This window comes from Rhinoraja longicauda, chromosome 30, assembly GCF_053455715.1.
Source record: "Rhinoraja longicauda isolate Sanriku21f chromosome 30, sRhiLon1.1, whole genome shotgun sequence".
In the NCBI taxonomy this organism is placed as follows: Eukaryota; Metazoa; Chordata; class Chondrichthyes; order Rajiformes; family Arhynchobatidae; genus Rhinoraja; species Rhinoraja longicauda.
In genome coordinates this window covers 25238076-25255687 of record NC_135982.1, presented here as the reverse complement: position 1 = coordinate 25255687, position 17612 = coordinate 25238076, and the positions used below count along the sequence as shown (strand labels likewise).

The 17612-nt window shown below is 46.2% G+C and overlaps 2 protein-coding genes across 10 annotated transcripts in view; one reads left to right on the top strand and one right to left on the bottom strand.

Moving 5' to 3' along the window:
• Window positions 1-1489: 1489 nt before the first annotated feature.
• On the bottom strand, window positions 1490-7175 carry cptp (ceramide-1-phosphate transfer protein). Its single transcript, XM_078425502.1, has 2 exons — window positions 7053-7175; window positions 1490-5475 (listed from the first exon to the last, which is right to left on the bottom strand). Exons 1-2 carry the CDS (start codon window positions 7169-7171, stop codon window positions 4953-4955), a joined length of 642 nt encoding a protein of 213 aa, XP_078281628.1. The 5' UTR covers window positions 7172-7175; the 3' UTR covers window positions 1490-4952.
• Window positions 7176-7397: 222 nt separating this feature from the next.
• The window catches only part of ints11 (integrator complex subunit 11), a 41020-nt gene continuing 30805 nt past the window's right edge, over window positions 7398-17612 (top strand). For 2 of the 9 annotated variants that reach the window (XM_078425481.1, XM_078425475.1), the window contains exons 1-3: window positions 15151-15254; window positions 16487-16564; window positions 16658-16755. In XM_078425481.1, coding sequence (XP_078281607.1) covers window positions 16537-16564; window positions 16658-16755 — 126 coding nt within the window. In that variant the 5' untranslated portion in view covers window positions 15151-15254; window positions 16487-16536. The other 7 variants (XM_078425478.1, XM_078425476.1, XM_078425477.1 and 4 more) reach the window with 7 other exon arrangements.

Sequence of the window (17612 nt, the reverse complement as noted above, 5' to 3'; positions counted from 1 at the left end):
GCAGCATCTGGGGAGGGAATGGACAGATGCTGTCTGACATGCGGAGTTACTCACGCATTTTGTGTTAGACCTTGAGACCATAGTTTGGACCTTTATATGCATTTACGATGTTTTCTTTTGACCAGTTGAATGGCTTTTCAGTTCACCCTCAGCGCCCTTGTTCCCAATAAATCACACATTGTTTCTGACTTTCATTGCCTCAAATTGGATTCAGTAGGCTTAATAGCCTATTATGTAGAGAATCAGAAAGCACTATTATGTTTCAGGGGACGATGTTTCAATAAAGAAATCATGTTTGATGCAAACAGGGATCTGACGTTAACTGGAATTAAAACAGCTCCTGCACTTATGTGTCATCACTCAGCATAAAATAATGGGCCATTAAGGTGGAAAGAATGCAGAGATTTATGAGAATGTTGCCAGGACTCAAGGGCCTAAGCTATAGAGAGAGGTTGGGCAGGCTAGGGCTTTATTCCTTGGAGCACAGAAATCTTAGGTTGTGATCGTACGGAGGTGTGCAAAATCTTAAGGCAAATCTTAAGGCCAATTTTTCCCAGGAAATCAAGAATTAGAGGACATAGGTTTAGCCTGAGGGCCGACCTGGGGCGGCACAGCGGCAGAATTGCTGCCTTACAGTGCCAGAGACCCGGGTTCGATCCTGACTATGGGTGCAGACACAAAATGCAGGAGTAACTCAGCGGGACAGACAGCATCTCTGGACAGAAGGAATGGGTGACATTTCGGGTCAAGACCCTTCTTCAGACTACGGGTGCTATGTGTACAAAGTGTGTACGGTCTCCCTGTGACCGTGTGAGATTTCTCCGGGTGCTCTGGTTTCCTCTCACATTCCGCAACGTTCAGTTTTTTAGGTTAATTGGCTACCGTAAATTGTCCTTTGTGTATAGGATAGAACTAGCAAACAAATGATGTGTAGGAAAGAACTGCAGATGCTGGTTTAAATCGAAGGTAGACACAAAACAGATGATCATTAGTCGGCAGTCACAAAATTTTGTAGTAACTCAGCGGGTCAGGCAGCATCTCTGGAGAGAAGGAATGGGTGACGTTTCGTGTCGAGACCCTTCTTCAGGCTGACCATTGGTCGGCGTGGACTTGGTGGGCTGAGGCCTATTTCTGCACTGTATCTCTAAACCTAAAACTTTTTCCACAAAGAGGGTGGTGGGTATATGGTCGGTAGTTGAAGCAGTAGTTGAAGCAATAACATCACTTAAAAGACATGTGGACAGGTACATGGACAGGAAAATGTTAGAGGGACATGGGCCAATGGTGGACAAATGGGACTAGTTTGAATGGAGCATCCTGGTTGGCATGGACATGTTGGGTCGAAGGCATGTGGGTAGAAATGCAATGCTACTTTGCTGCCCCAAAGAATGAGGGTTCTATTTGTGTAATTACAACAGGCTCAATGTCAGAATGATCCGCACCATAATTTATTGCTTTTATATGGCAAATATAATTACTCAAATTACAAATATAAGATTTTACATAAACCACATTTGATTTAACCTGAAAAATTAAAGAAATGTTTCTGACTTAAACATTCACATTCACGAGAGAGAAGTATTATAATTTGCCTTCAGTCCTCTTCCCCCCCCTACTTTCGGTCTGCAGAAGGGTCCCAACTCGAAACATCTGTTTCACCTCCAGTTCTCCTTCCTTCCCCCCCCCCCCCCTACTTTCAGTCAGAAGAAGGCTTCCAACCCGAAACATCACCTATCCTTTCTCTCCTTCCAGTTACATCTTGTTTTTAATTGTCCACTTGTGGTTGCACTGCTGGATTTGACATTTGGAAACAATGCAAGATATCCTGCAAATGTAAATCAAAGCCATTCGCTGTGCACTTTCACTGGTTATAAACATGATTAGGCAAGAATTAACGAGTAATTAGCAAAGACAAAGTGCTAGGGTATCTCAAGTGGTTAGGCAGCATCTCTGGAGATGGATAGGTGGCGTTTTGGGTCAGCACCCTTCTTCAGACTTGTTGAATCTACGTGTTAGCTTTCATATGCAAGGACACCCCGATCTCTGTACCCCGAACACCAGCAGCCTTCAATTTCTCATAATTAAAATAAATACTGCTTTTCTATTTTTGATTACGATGAGGAAAGGTTGGAAGAGAGGGGCAGGACAAAGCCTGGCGAGTGATAGGCGGGTACAGGTGTGGGGGCGATTTTTGATCGGCAGAAGTTTGGACAAAGGCCAGAGATGAAAAGACAAAGGGTGTGAGATAAGGGCAGAGTAATGTTGTAATGTGAGTCGGAAAAACAACCATCAAGACAGATATCCAGTGGTCTTCAAAGAATCATAGCTCATATTTAACTTTGAAATTACTTCTTATTGAAGTTCTTTTCCTTCCTCGTCCTGAGGTAAATTGCCTTTGGAACCACAATAAACAGATCAGGTCACAGCCAACATCATAGCCATGCTCATCTTGCTTCCAGTTGGAATGTCCGAACAAGGAACTGAAGATGTTGGTTTAAAAAATAAAAACGCAAAGTGCTGGAGTAACTCAGCGAGTCAGGCAGCATCTGTGGAGAACCTGGATAGGTGACGACCCGAAACGTCACCCATCCTTTTTCTCCAGAGATGCTGCCTGACCCACTGAGTCACTCCACATCTTTGTGCCTATCGTTGGTATGAACCAGCATCTGCAGTTCCTTTCTGTACACATCACCTATTCATGTTCTCCACAGATGCTGCCTGACCAACCGAGTTACTCCAGCACTGTGTGTTTTCACAAACAAACCGACCCCTTCTGAACTATTTTTCAAAGGTTGTCGATCCTTTCTCTCCTTCATCTGTCAGACTGGAGTTGGTTACAGAGTCCAATAGCTGCAAAAGCAACCAATCTGTGTTTGCTAACTGCCACTAACAATGCCTAATCTTCTCCAGGGGTCAGTTGATGAAGCACACAGTTTACACACAACCCAGAAAGACCAATGATCAAAACAAAATCTTCTGGCCTTGGTTGGGACTCTAAAACTGGTCCACCAGGAAATTCGGTTCAGTTTAGTTTATTATTGTCAAGTGTACCGAGGTACAGTGAAAAGCTTCTGTTGCGTGCTATCCAGTCCAAGAAAAGACTAAACATGATTACATTCAAGCCGCCCACAGTGTACAGATAAAGGGTGCAACATTTAGTGCATGATAAAGTCTGATTAAAGATAGTGCAAAGGTCTCTATTGAGGAAAATACACAAAAAGCTGGAGTAACTCAGCGGGACAGGCAGCATCTCTGGAGTGAAAAAATGGGAGATGCTTCGGGTCAAGTCCCTTCTTCAGACATTGAGGTAGATGGGAGTTCAGGATCGGTCGGTCTCTAGTCAGTGGGTGGACGGTTCAGTTGCCTGAGAAAAGTTGCCTGGAATGGCAGGCAGTGACTAGTAGGGTACCGCAAGGCTCAGTGCTGGGACCCCAGTTATTTACAGTGTATATTAATGATTTGGACGAGGGAATTGAATGCAACATCTCTAAGTTTGCGGATGACACAAAGCTGGGTGGCAGTGTTAGCTGCGAGGAGGATGCTAGGAGGCTGCAGAGTGACTTGGATAGATTAGGCGAGTGGGCAAATGCATGGCAGATGCAATATAATGTGGATAAATGTGAGGTTATCCACTTTGGCGGCAAGAACAGGAAAGCAGAGTATTACCTGAATGGTGAACGATTAGGAGAAGGGGAGATGCAACGTGACCTGGGTGTCATGGTGCACCAGTCATTGAAAGCAAGTGTGCAGGTGCAGCAGGCAGTGAAGAAAGCGAATGGTATGTTGGCATTCATAGCAAGAGGTTTGAGTTTAGGAGCGGGGAGGTTCTACTGCAGTTGTACTGGGCCTTGGTGAGACCGCACCTGGAGTATTGTGTGCAGTTTTGGTCTCCTAATCTGAGGAAAGACGTTCTTGCCTTAGAGGGAGTACAGAGAAGGTTCACTAGATTGATCCCTGGGATGGCGGGACTTTCATATGAAGAAAGACTGGATAGACTAGGCTTGTACTCGCTGGAATTTAGAAGACTGAGGGGGGATCTTATAGAAACATATAAAATTCTTAAGGGGTTGGAGAGGCTAATGCGGGAAGATTGTTCCCGATGTTGGGGGAGTCCAGAACCAGGGGTCACAGCTTAAGGATAAGGGGGAAGTCTTTTAGGACCGAGATGAGAAAACATTTCTTCACACAGAGTGGTGAGTCTGAGGAATTCTCTGCCACAGAAGGTAGTTGAGGCCAGTTCATTGGCTATATTTAAGAGGGAGTTAGATGTGGCCCTTTTCGCTAAAGGGATCAGGGGGTATGGAGAGAAGGCAGGTACAGGTTACTGAGCTGGATGATCAGCCATGATCATATTGAATGGCAGTGCAGGCTCGAAGGGCCGAATGGCCTACTCCTGCACCTATTTTCTATGTTTCTATGTAAAAGCTAGGAAGAAAATGTCTCTGATTTTGAAGACGTGCGTTTTTAAACTTCTGTACCTCTGGCCCAATGGGAGAGGAGAGAAGATGGAACGACCGGGGTGAGACTGGTCCTTGGTTATGTAGGTGGCTGATTGCCTTCCGTCCTTCAATCATGGCTGATCTATCTTTCCCTCTCAACCCCATTCTCCTGCCTTCTCCCCATCACCCCGACACCCTTACTAATCAAGAAACTATCAATCTCTGACTTAAAAATATCCACTGACTTGGCCTCCGCAGCCGTCTGTGGCAATGAATCCCATAGATTCACTGCCCTCTGACTAAAGAAATTAATGTACCAAACTCCAAAGACGTACAGGTATGTAGGTTAATTGGCTGGGTAAATGTAAAAATTGTCCCTAGTGGGTGTCGGATAGTGTTAATGTACGGGGATCGCTGGGCGGCACGGACTTGGTGGGCCGAAAAGGCCTGTTTCCGGCTGTATATATATGATATGATATGATAACATCCCACTACTTTACATAAAACACAGAATCAAGGAAGATCAAGTATGCCATGTTGAGCGTACAAGTCCTGCGTGATATCGTAGGCCTTTGAAATGAGTGGCACGGCCTCCCCGAGCGTCTCCACTACCTTTTCAGTTGTGCCCATGTTCATAATCTCAAAGAAATCTGCCCGACTGGGCAAAAAATAGAATGCAAGAACTGCAGACTTGCGCACTATCCAGGCGTGATAGTTTGCCAGGGAGTCGTTATAGGCCTCTGCACACAAGACGGAGGTGTTGCTGTCATCAGAGGCCACCCGTAGCTTTTCCAGGAAGAGCTGCAGCCACCTGAGGGCACGGTGGAGTCTCAGCAGAGTACGGCAGCCAGAGTCCCAGTGATCGCCTCGCTTCTTCAAGTCCACCAGCTTGTGGTCGACCTCGTACTTCACCATTGACTGGATGGTTTTATACTCCCTGCCGTTTTCGCCACTTTGGTAGTTTTCCAGAATTTGGATTTTGGTGACAGCATCCTTTGAAATAAAGGAAAAGGCTGTACCCAGGCTGTTCATGAACCTAAACAAGGAATGAAATAACACACTTTAAATGTGGATGCAATTAAACTTAGAAGTAAAGAGAAAGAGCAGCAAAATTAGATATTAGAAATAAAAATAGGTGGTATTCGAGTGCACAATAATTACAGCCAGGGCATGGTATTCAAATTCTGAACTTATTTACTTGCAAGTCTCTATTTCAAGAATTTTCCACTTTATTTTGTGGATTCAAGAGGGGAGGGGAGGGGGGGGGGGGGGAATCATGATGTGCAAATCGTCTTGTGTGCAGAGGCCTATAAATGTTACCTTTATAATAATCAGCTTTTGGGTAGCATACAAAACAAAGCTTTTCACTGTGCCACAGTGCTTGTGACAATAATAGACCTAGAGATTAGTTTAACAGCATGATGTTCGACATAGGCACAAAGTTCTGGAGTAACTCAGCTGGTCATAGAAACAAAGAAAATAGGTGCAGGAGTAGGCCATTCGGCCCTTCGCGCCAGCCATTCAATACGATCATGGCTGATCATCCAAAATCAGCACCCCGTTACTACTTGTTCCCCATATCCCTTGATTCAGTTAGCCCGAAGAGCCAAATCTCTTGAAAACCTCTTTTCAAATCTCATGAAAACATTCAGTGAATTCACCTCCACTGCCTTCTGTGGCAGAAAATTCCACAGGGGTCAGGCAGCATCTCTGGAGAAAAAGGAAAGCTGATGTTTCAGGTCGGAATCCTTCTTCAGACATTGGACATTGTGGGCCAGAGGACCTATTCCTGTGCCGTACCGTTCTACATTGTCAGTGAGCCCACATCTGTAAATTGAATGAAAAATCCCCCACAAATGACATCAAACTTGTCACCCTCCATAATGGCTGTTCTTGCCATATTCTACAAGCAGATGACTTTTTTCTTTGCCCTCACACCATGAGGCAGCTGCTGATGTTAATTCTTTTATATCAAACAGAAAATATGTTTCCACCAGTGGGAGAGTCTAGGATCAGAAGCCTTGGAATAAAGGGACATACCTTTAGAAAGGAGATGAGCAGGAATGTCTTTAGTTGGAAGGTGGTGAATTGATAGAATGAAGTGCCACAAAAGACTGTGGAGGCCAAATGAATGGATATTTTTAAGGTGGAGAGTGGCAGATTCTTGATTAGTACAGGTGTCAGGGATTTTGGGGCAGGAGAATGGGGTTGAGAGGGAAAGTTAGCAGCCATGATTGAATGGCGGAGTAGACCTGATGGGCCGAATGGCCTAATTCTGCTCTGACAACGTATGAATTAATGAAAATAATGCTGGCAATACTCAGCAGGTCAGGCAGCAGGTGTGGATAAAGGTTTCTGATCGCAGATTGCCAACATTATCTGCTGTGCAGGAAGGAACTGCAGGTTCTGGTTAACACCGAAGATGCACACAAAATGCTGGAGTAACTGAGCGGGTCAGGCAGCACTTATGTGGAGAAATGGAATCGGTGACGTTTCGGCTCGAGACCCTTCCTCGAACTTAATCAACATTGATTTGGTGTGATTTTGGATTTGCAGCATCTATAGGTGTTGTTGTTGTTGGATTTTGAGGATGACATTAGTTCGCTCACTCACTTCACCAGCCCCTTCCACCCGGCCAGGTAGTGCTGCTGCTCCAGATCGCCGCTCTGGGTCAGGCAGCGTCTGAATGATTCCAGGACCTCGCTCAGCCTGAAGGCCTCCGCCGCCGCCATCTTGCTGCCAGCGGCCGCTGGCCAATCACACGGCGCGTACCATAGACTCCCGCCCGGGTCCCGCATGGAAGCGGCGACACGATTGGCTGAGCCCGGCAGAGGGGTGGGGAAGGAGGCGTTGTCGAGGCAACGGCGGTAGGTAGGCCCGAAGCCTCGGGCTTGCGTGACCGGCCGGCTGGTGTTGTCGATCGCTTGTCTCCTCAGTGCTGGCCCGTGTGAGGAGCGGCTGCTCGCCACGGAAAGGTGAGGAGGGCGCCCCGGCTCAATGGAAGGAGATAGAATGGTCAAGAAGGCTTTTAGTGCATCAGTCAGGCATTGAGTAAGAAGTAGAAAGGTCACCTATTCCCCTTTTCTCCGGAGATGCTGTCTGACCCGCTGAGATACTTTGCGGACTGAAGGACATGTTTCCATGCTATATCTCTAAAATAAACTAATCAGTGGTCTCATCGACATCTTGTACAACTGTAACATAATGTCTCTTCTTTCAGTCTGAAGAAGCACCCTGACCTGAAATGGCACCTATCCATGTTCTCCACAGATGCTGCCTGACCCGCTAAGTTACTCCAGTATTTTGTGTCGAACCCAACAGCACTTTGCGTCTATCTATCGAGTATAGAAGTTGGGTTCGACACAAAATACTGGAGTAGGGTGCTTCTTCAGACTGAAAGAAGAGACATTATGTTACAGTTGTACAAGATGTTGATGAGACCACTGATTAGTTTATTTTAGAGATATAGCATGGAAACATGCCCTTCAGTCCACAATTCCACACTGACCATTTCATGCTAGTTCTATGTTTTCCCACTTTCTCATCCACGCCCTACATTCTTGGGGCAATTTGCAGAGGGCCGATAAACCTGCAAACCCCGCACGTCTTTGAGACGTCATGCCACCACCTCCAGACTCAGGAACAGCTTCATCCCCAGGGCCATAGCTGCTATGAACCGGTCCTACTGAGCCGGATGGTCACACCGCACAGTGATCCGGCACAGATCTACTTGCACTTTATTCTGTCTTAAAACTGTTACAATTTGTTTCGTTGGGTTGTTGTTGTTTAAATTAATTAAATTATTGCATCGTACGGGAGGCACATTCCCAATCTCGTTGTACCCCTGTACAATGACAATAAAGATATATTGTATTGTATTGTATTGTATGTGGAGGGAGACAGGAGCACCTGGAGGAAACCCACACAGTCATGGGGTGGAACGTGCAAACTCCACACAGACAGCATCCAAGGTTAGGATCGAACCCGGGTCTCCAGCGCTGAGGCAGCAGCTCCACCAGTGAACTCGAGATTATATTCCTATATCTGTAATGCAACATATGATGCTAGATGTTTCAAGACAACCAAAATGTTCTAATTTTACTTAATTGTGCAACGGTGATGGAAACATTTCTGAAATTAATTTCAATGTTTCTGTAAATGTGAACATTTAGAGCTTGCTTTATTCATTTTGTTGCTAAAGTAACGAAAAAGTCAACTGGCTTTCCTTGAGTGAATGCAACACTTTCAGCTTGTTTCTTCCATCTTATGACAGAGAATTGAGAAACACAAAGAAATCTCTCAAGCTTGATTTATTTATTTTCTTTTTCTCAAACTGGTGGTGTCCCTGGTCAGAACAGTCCATAACTAATCACCCTTAGGGAGTTGTTTAGACTTTAGAGTTACAGCGCGGGAAGGTCACCAGGTCCACGCCGACCAGCGATCCCCGCACACTAGCACTGTCCTACATGCAGTAGGGATAGTTTACATTTTTTACCGAGCCAATTAACCGACAAACCTGCACATCTTTGGAGTGTGGGAGGAAACCGGAGCACCCAGAGAAAACCCACATGGTCACAGGAAGAACGTACAGTACCGACAACACCCGTAGTCAGGATCGAACCCGGGTCTGTGGCGCTGTGAGACAGCAACTGTACCGCTGCGCTATGGTGCCACCATGAACATGGCAAGTGGATTTCACAACACTCTTACGGATTTTTAGTGAGCTGGGTGGCAAGGGCTGGAGAAGGGTCTCGACCCAAAGCATCACATATTCCTTTTCTCCAGAGAAAACGCATTGCGTAGGACACAAAGTCCTGGAGTAACTCAGTGGGTTAGGCTAGTGTAGGGTAGTGCTAATGTACGGGGCGAACGCTGGTCGGCGTGGACCGAGGGGCCTGTTAGATTGCTGTATCTCCAAAGTCTAAAAGTCCATGGCTCCCTGAAAGTGGCATCACACCTTGATGGAGATGCGATTTTTTATTTTGTATCGTGTCTCCGTCCGCACTGCGGCTTATCATTGAGGAGCTGGCGCCCTCTAGCTGGGGATCGACTTGGGAGCTCCAACCGCTAACATTGCCGGTGTTCTTTAACATAATGTCCCAACTTCCATACTCAATACCCTGACTGATGAAGGACAAGGTACCAGAATCTTTCTTTGCTTTGTGTCTTTGTTTTAGTTTAGTCACAGGGAGAACGTACAAGCTCTGGTCACAGGGAGAATGTACAAACTCTGTACAGACAACACCCGTAGTCAGGATCGAACACGGGTCTGTGGCACTGTGAGGCAGCAACTCTACCGCTGCGCCACCGTGCCGCCCTAACATTGCCGGTGGTTCTGTAACATGATGTCCCAACTTCCATACTCAATACCCTGACTGATGAAGGACAAGGTACCAGAAGGTTTCAATGCTTTGTGTCTTTGTTTAGTTTATTGTCACGTGTACCGAGGTACAGTGAGAAGCTATTGTAAATGGGCATCTGCTGTTGCCTCCACGATCTCAGGGCCTGGTCTGGTGAGTGTGGGTGTTGCTCTAACTCCTGTGGACGCGATGGTGCCCGTTGAGGTTGGAGGCGCTTTTGAAGCCCTTGCCGCACTGGAGGCAGCGGTAGGGCCGGTCCTCGGAGTGTGTGCGGTAGTGCACCTGCACGGTGGAGGTTTTCCGGAAGGTCTTGCCGCAGATGGGGCAGGCGTAGGGCTTTTCCCCCGTGTGGATGCGCTGGTGGGTGACCAGCTGGTGCTGTTGCACAAACTCGCGGCCGCACGTCCTGCACTTATACTGCTTCTCCCCGCGGTGGATCAGCTGGTGGATCTGCAGGTTGTAGGAGGTGCTGAAGCGCTTGCCGCAGGACGGGCAACAGTACGGACGCTCGCCGCTGTGCACCCTGCCGTGCCGCTTCAGGTCGCAGTGCTGCTTGAAGCTCTTGCCGCACTCCGCGCAGGTGAAGCGCCTCAGGTCTCCGTCAGCATCAACGCTGCGGCCACTAGCAGCATCCTCCGAACGGGTGCCCGCATCCGATGGCTGCATTGTCCCCATCTCACCTGCAACGCAGCATGTCGCATTCACTTTGCATCGCACTCACATGCATTAGAAACATAGAATATAGGTGGAGTAGGCCATTCGGCACTTCGAGCCAGCACCGCCAATCAATATCATAGCTGATCATCTACCCCGTTCCTGCTTTTTCCCCATATCCCTTGATTCCGTTAGTCTTAAGAGCTAAATCTAACTCGGTTGAAAACATTCAAATTCAATACCTGCTAGGAGTATATAAAATTATGAGAGGCATAGATAGGGTAGACAGTCAGAACCTTCATCCTAGAGTGGAAATGTCAAATAGAGGGCATAGTTTTAACGTTTAGGTTAGAGATACATAGCAAAAACAGACCCTCTGGCCCACAAAGTCCATCCCACCAGCGTTAAATATAAAACAGACATTGTGGGCCGAAGGATCTGTTCCTGTGCTGTTCTATGTTCCAACTATATAAAAGGCATAGGAGTAGAACTTAGAACAGTATCCAAATGAGGAAATTCTGCATGTCTACAATGACTTACAAAATTGTCCCTAGTATGTAGGATGGTGCTAGTCTGCAGGTATCGCTGGTCGGCACGGACTCTGGGCCAAAGGGCCTGTTTCCTTGCTGTATCTCCAAACTAAACCAGTCACTTGTTTTCTTACCCAGCCACTTGTTTTCTTACTGGTTTAGTTTGGAGATACAGCAAGGAAACAGGCCCTTTGGCCCAGAGTCCGTGCCGACCAGCGATACCTGCAGACTAGCACCATCCTACATACTAGGGACAATTTTGTAAGTCATTGTAGACATGCAGAATTTCCTCATTTGGATACTGTTCTAAGTTCTACTCCTATGCCTTTTATATAGTTGGAACATAGAACAGCACAGGAACAGATCCTTCGGCCCACAATGTCTGTGCCGAACCTGATGCCAAGACAAACTCTTATCTGCCATGAATGGTACTTTATGGAGCTAGATAGTGAAATTCTTTGTTTTGCATTACAATTCAGTAAAATCACTCTTTGCAGAAGCACAATCATAATGTCACTCGTGTCAGACAGGATCTGGTGGAGATGTAGATGTAAATGTAAAGAAATAAATCGCCCACGTTGGCAACGAGAACAATGCAGGTCTATTTGGAAGGGATGGGGATGTAAACAGTGAGTGTCCTGGGCCTAGCAAGCCTCCCATGCATCTGTCGTTTTAATGTCAGGCGAAGCAAGTTGTCTCTTTGCAAGCATGGCACTGCATTGCACAGTCAGCCCGGTGAGTGCGCGGTCTGCCGGCCTGTGTCCCGGGGCGTTTACCTGCCATCGTCCCGCCGCCGCCACCGCCACTGGCCTCGCCCGCTGACCCTCCGCACATGCGCACGCCCCTCCGCCCGCCCACTGCGGAAATAGAGGCCTTTCCCTCGCGAGAAGGATTCTGGGTAACTGGACACGGCTGCCATTTTCTTTCCAATGTTACACCCCTTTGCGGCACAATACATCAAAGGGCGGCCTCACATTTGATGATTGTCGCATTTGAAAGCTTTTCACGACCCAAGCCTTTTCCCAACTATGCATTATAGAGTCATACAGCACGGAAACAGACCCTTCAGCCCAATAGACAATAGGAGGCCATTCCCCCCTTCGAGCCAGCACCGCCATTCAATGTGATCATGGCTGATCATTCTCAATCAGTACCCCGTTCCTGCCTTCTCCCCATACCCCCTGACTCCGCTAGCCTTAAGAGCTCTATCTAGCCCAATCTGAAGTAGGGTCTCGACTTGTAATGTCACCCATTGCTTCTCTCCAGAGAATCTGCCTGACCCGCTGAGTTACTCCAGCATTTTTATGTCTATCTTCAGCCCAACCCAACGGGGTGAAGGCAGAATGGGGTTAAAAGGGGAAAAAATCGATCAAATGGCAGAGCATACTCAATGGACCTAATTCTGTTCCTCTGTCTTATGGTCCTGTGAATGAGTGCCGACTCCTGATCAACAGGGATTGTGGATTGAACCTGGGACTTGTGTCGAAGGAACTGCAGGTAAACTGCAGGTGAACGCCTGAGGGCACGGTGGAGTCTCAGTAGAGTACGGCAGCCAGAGTCCCAGTGAGCACCTCGCTTCTTCATGTCCACCAGCTTGTGGTTGACCTCGTACTTCACCATTGATTGGATGGTTTTATACTCCCTGCCGTTTTCACCACCTTGGTAGTTTTCCAGAATTTGGATTTTGGCGACAGCATCCTTTGAAATAAAGGAAAAGGCCGTACCCAGGCTGCTCATGAACCGAAATGAATTAAATAACACACTTTAAATGTGGATGCAATTAAACTTACAAGTAAAGAGAAAGAACAGCAAAATTAAATATTAGAAATAAAATTAGGAGGTGTTAGAGTCAGGGCAGAGTAACCAATTTCTGAACTTATTTACATGTAAGTCTCTATTTCAAGAAATTTCCACTTTATTTAGTAGTTTCAAGAGGGGAGAAAATCACATTGTGAAATATTTTTCAACTTAACCGTTATAATAGTCAGCTTTTGGGTAGCATACAAAACAAAACTTTTCACTGTACCCCAGTGCATATGACAATAATAAACCTAAACATAGAGGAAATTAGTTTAACAGCATGATGTTCAACATAGACACAGAGTGCTGGTGTAACTCAGCGGGTCGGGCAGCATTTCTGGAGAAAAAGGAAATGTGATGTTTCAGGTTGGAATCATTCTTCAGACATTGGACATTGTTAGACATTGTGGGCCAAAGGACCTATTCCTGTGCCATACTGTTCTATTGTCAGCGAAGCCCACATCTATAAATTGAATGAAAAATCCCCCACAAATGACAATCAGAAATCACACCAAACTTTGTCACCCTCCATAATAAACTTTTATTGCCTTATTCTACAAGCAGATTACTTTTTTCTTTGTCCTTGAACTACGAGGCAGCTGCTGATGTTAATTCTTTTATATCAAACAGAAAATATGTTTCCACTAGTGGGAGCATCTCGAATCAGGGGTCATGGCCTCAGAATAAAGGGATGAACATTTAGAAACGAGATGAGGAGGAATTTCTTTGGTTGGAGGGTGGTGAATTGATAGAATTCATTGCCACATAAGATTGTGGAGGCCAAATCAATGGATATTTTTAAGGTGGAGATTGACAGATTCTTGATTAGTACGGGTGTCAGGGGCAATGAGGAGAACGGGGTTAAGAAGGAAAGATAGCAGCCATGATTGAATGGCGGAGTAGACTTGATGGCCAAATGGCCTAATTCTGCTCTTACAACGTATGAATTAATGAAAATAATGCTGGCTATACTCAGCAGGTCAGGCAGCAGATGTGGGTAAAGGTTTCTGATCGCAGATTGCCAACATTGTCTGCAGTGTTGGCAATTCTGGGAACAGCTCTGCCCAGGACAGGATGGCCCTGCAGAGAGTAGTGCGTTCGGCAGAACGCACCATGGGAATTACACTCGACCCCCTGCAGGACCTATACATCAGGAGGTGCAGATCCAGAGCAAGCAAGATCATGAGGGACCCCTGCCACCCCAGCAACGGACTGTTCCAGATACTACGGTCAGGCAAACGCCTCTGCTGTCACGCTGTGAAAATGGAGAGGATGAGATGGAGTTTCTTCCCACAGGCCATCAGGACTGTTAACTTTTATAACTCCAGGGACTAAATTTTGTCTTCTCTATAATTAACTTATTAACTTTATTTATATGCTGTAATTGTAATTCTTTTTTGTGCACAATCCGCAGGCATTGCCACTTTCATTTCACTGCACATCGTGTGTGTGTATGTGACAAATAAACTTGACTTAAGTGTAGGAAGGACCTGCAAATTCTGGTTTACACTGAAGCGATACAAAATGCTGGAATAACTGAGCGTGTCAGTCCGCATCTCTGGAGAAATGGATTTTGAGGATGACATTGGGTCACTTACTCACTCACTTCACCAGTCCCTTCCATCCAGTCAGGTAGACAGATTCTTAATTAGTACTGGTCTCAGGGGTTATCGGGGAGAAGGTAGGAGAACGGGATTGAGAGGGAAAGATAGATCAGCCATGATTGAATGTTGGAGTTGACTTTATGGGTCAAATGGCCTAATTCTGCTCATACAACGTATGAACTTAAAATAAATATAGTTGACTATGGATACACACAAATAGCTGGAGTAACTCAGCGGGTCAGGCAGCATCTCTGGGGAAAAGAAATAGGTGACGTTTCAGATCGAGACCTGTTTCCTTTATCATTGTTACTTTCTTGCATATCTTTCATTCATTTGTTCTTTCACCGTCTATATCTCTCGTTTCCCTTTCCCATGACTCTCAGACTGAAGAAGGGTCTCGATCCGACATGTCACCCGATCCTTTTCTCCAGAGATGACTGTCTGAGTTGCTCCAGCATTTGTGTCTGTCTTCGGTATTTTAAACCAGCATCTGCAGTTCCTTCCTACAATATTGGCTATACTCAGTTGTTGTCGTTGGATTTGGAGGATGACATTAGTTCGCTCACTCACTTCACCAGCCCCTTCCACCCCGCCAGGTAGTGCTGCTGCTCCAGCTCGCCGCCGCCATCTTGCCGCCAGCGGCCGCCAATCACACGGCGCGTACCACAGACTTCCGCCCGGGTCCCGCTTGTAAGCGGCGACACGATTGGCTGAGCCCGGCAGAAGGGCGGGGAAGGAGGCGTTGTCGAGGCAACGGCGGTAAGTGGGCCCAAAGCCTCGGGCTTGCGTGACGGGCCGGCTGGTGTTGTCGTTCGCTTGTCTCCTCGGTCCTGGCCCTTGTGAGGAGCGGCTGCTCGTCACGGGAAGGTGAGGAGGGCGCCCCGGCTCAATGGAAGGAGATAGGGTGGTCAAGAAGGCTTTTAGCGCATCAGTCAGGGTATTGTGTAAAGAAGTAGAAAGGTCCCTTTTCTCCGGAGATGCTGTCTGACCCGCTGAGATACTCCAGCACTTTGCGTCTGTCTATCGAGTACAGAAGTTGTGTTCGATACAAAATGCTGGAGTAACTCAGCGGGTCAGGCAGCATCTGTGGAGAACATGGATAGGTGCCATTTCAGATCAGGGTGCTTCTTCAGACTGAAAGTCAGACATTATGTTACAGTTGTACAAGATGTTGATGGGGACACTGATTAGTTTATTTAGAGATATAGCATGGAAACATGCCCTTCAGTCCAACAACTCCACACTGAACATTGATCACCCGTTCATGCTATTTCTAATGTTATCCCACTTTCTCATCCACGCCCGACATACTAGGGGCAATTTGCAGGTGCCAATTAACCTACAAACCTGCACGTATTTGGGATGAGTGGAAAACCGGAGCACCCGGAGGAAACCCACGCAGTCACAGGGAGAAAGTGCAAATCCTGCACAGACAGCACCCGAAGTTAGGATCGAACTTGGATCTCTGGCGCTGTGAGGCTGCAACTTTACCTACTGTGCCACAATACTGCTGGGAGTACTCTGTTCAGTTTTGGTCACCCTGCTTATAGGAAGGATTTCATTCTGCTGGAAAAGGTGCAGAGATGATTTATGAGGATGTTGCCAGGCCTCGAGGGCCTGAGCTATAGGGAAGGGTTGGGCAGGCTAGGACTTTATTCTTTGGAGTCGATTAGGCTGAAGGGTTATCTTATGGAGGTGTATAAAATCATGAGGGGGGGTTGATAGGACAAACGCACAGGCCTTTACCCAGGTTAGGGGAAATCAAAGCTGAAGGATAGAAAACTTGTGAATTGTGGAACTGGAGGAAGGAGGAAGGGCAGAGGAGAAACCGGTGCAAGGTCAGCCAGGATTCAGGGGAGGGGAAAGAAAGAAAGGGTGAAGAGGGGTGGATAGAAGTTACCTAAAATTGGGGAATTCAATGTTCATACATAGGGGTTGTAAGCTACCCAAATGGATTAAGCAGTGCTGCTCCATCAGTTTGTGGCCTCACTCTGGTAATGGAGGAGTCCCAGGACAGAAAGATCAATATAGTTACTTTGTATTGTGTTTTGCTTATATTGAGTTCTTTAAACTTAACACCTTTCCTTTACAACATTTAGAATGACTGAGTGACTTCACTTCAATCTGACAGAGCGAAACTTAGTTACAAATGCCTGAAATAAAAGTCACGCCTTTGGGTAAGAAATCGAACATTAAGGCAAATTTTATAATGGAGTTCAGAATGCAATGAGTTCAGAAAAGGGACCCTTTCTTGATTATCTTGATTCCAGGCGCGGGCCAGGATGTGGGCCGGAGCTGTATTTTGGTCTCAATTGGTGGGAAAAACGTGATGCTGGATTGTGGAATGCACATGGGATTTAATGACGATGTAAGTAAATGTAATTATTTAAGATGAAAGATGTTATCATTTGCTTATTATTACCAAAAGGAATATCTTGTTTGGGGCATTAAATTGATGGGCAACATCAAGCCAAGAACCAAGTGAGTTTAATTGTCATTGTACCGAAACGGAACAATGGAATTTTTACTTGCATCAGTACAACAGGTCTGTAAACACAGTACTCAATGGATAACATAATAAACACAACAAGTTCAATACATTAAAAACAGCCAATGTTAGTACAAAACCAAATAAAAGCCCAAAGTCCCACCACATAAAAAACATCCTCTCCACATCCGCTCTATCCAGGCCTTTAACTATTCGGTAAGTTTCAATGAGGTCCCCCCCGCATCCTTCTAAAACTCCAGCGAGTACAGGCCCAGTGCCGTCAAACGTTCATGATATGTTCACCCAATCATTCCTGGGATAATTCTCTGGACCCTCTCCAACGCCAGCTCATCCTTGGATATGGGGCTCAAAATGCTCACAATGCGCCAAATGCAGTTTGGCCATTATGGCCAAAATGAGACTCTACATTTTTAACAGCTGTGGACTTGAATCCCACAAACTGGCACCAGAAACGTGGTGACTCTTTTGTATTGTCTCTGTAGAATCTACTGCACCTACACTCTTGTACTTAAGTATGATTGTGCCCATGTACAGCAAGATTTTTATTGAATTTTATGCAAAATAAGAATTTCACTGTAGCTAGGAACATCTGTCAATAACCAGGCAGCAAAGAGCTTATGGAGATTGATAAAATGCCAATAGAGCCAAATATGCCAAATGTCCTTATTCACTGCTGCAAACCTCCCAAAATTGCATCGTGGCTGCATTGATAACAC

Coding starts and splice junctions, on each gene's coding strand:
- cptp (XM_078425502.1), bottom strand. CDS start 7,171: ATGGCGGCGGCGGAGGCCTTCAGGCTGAGCGAGGTCCTGGAATCATTC. Junction 5,476..7,052: donor GGGTGGAAGGGGCTGGTGAA/GTGAGTGAGCGA, acceptor TTCCTTGTTTAG/GTTCATGAACAGCCTGGGTA.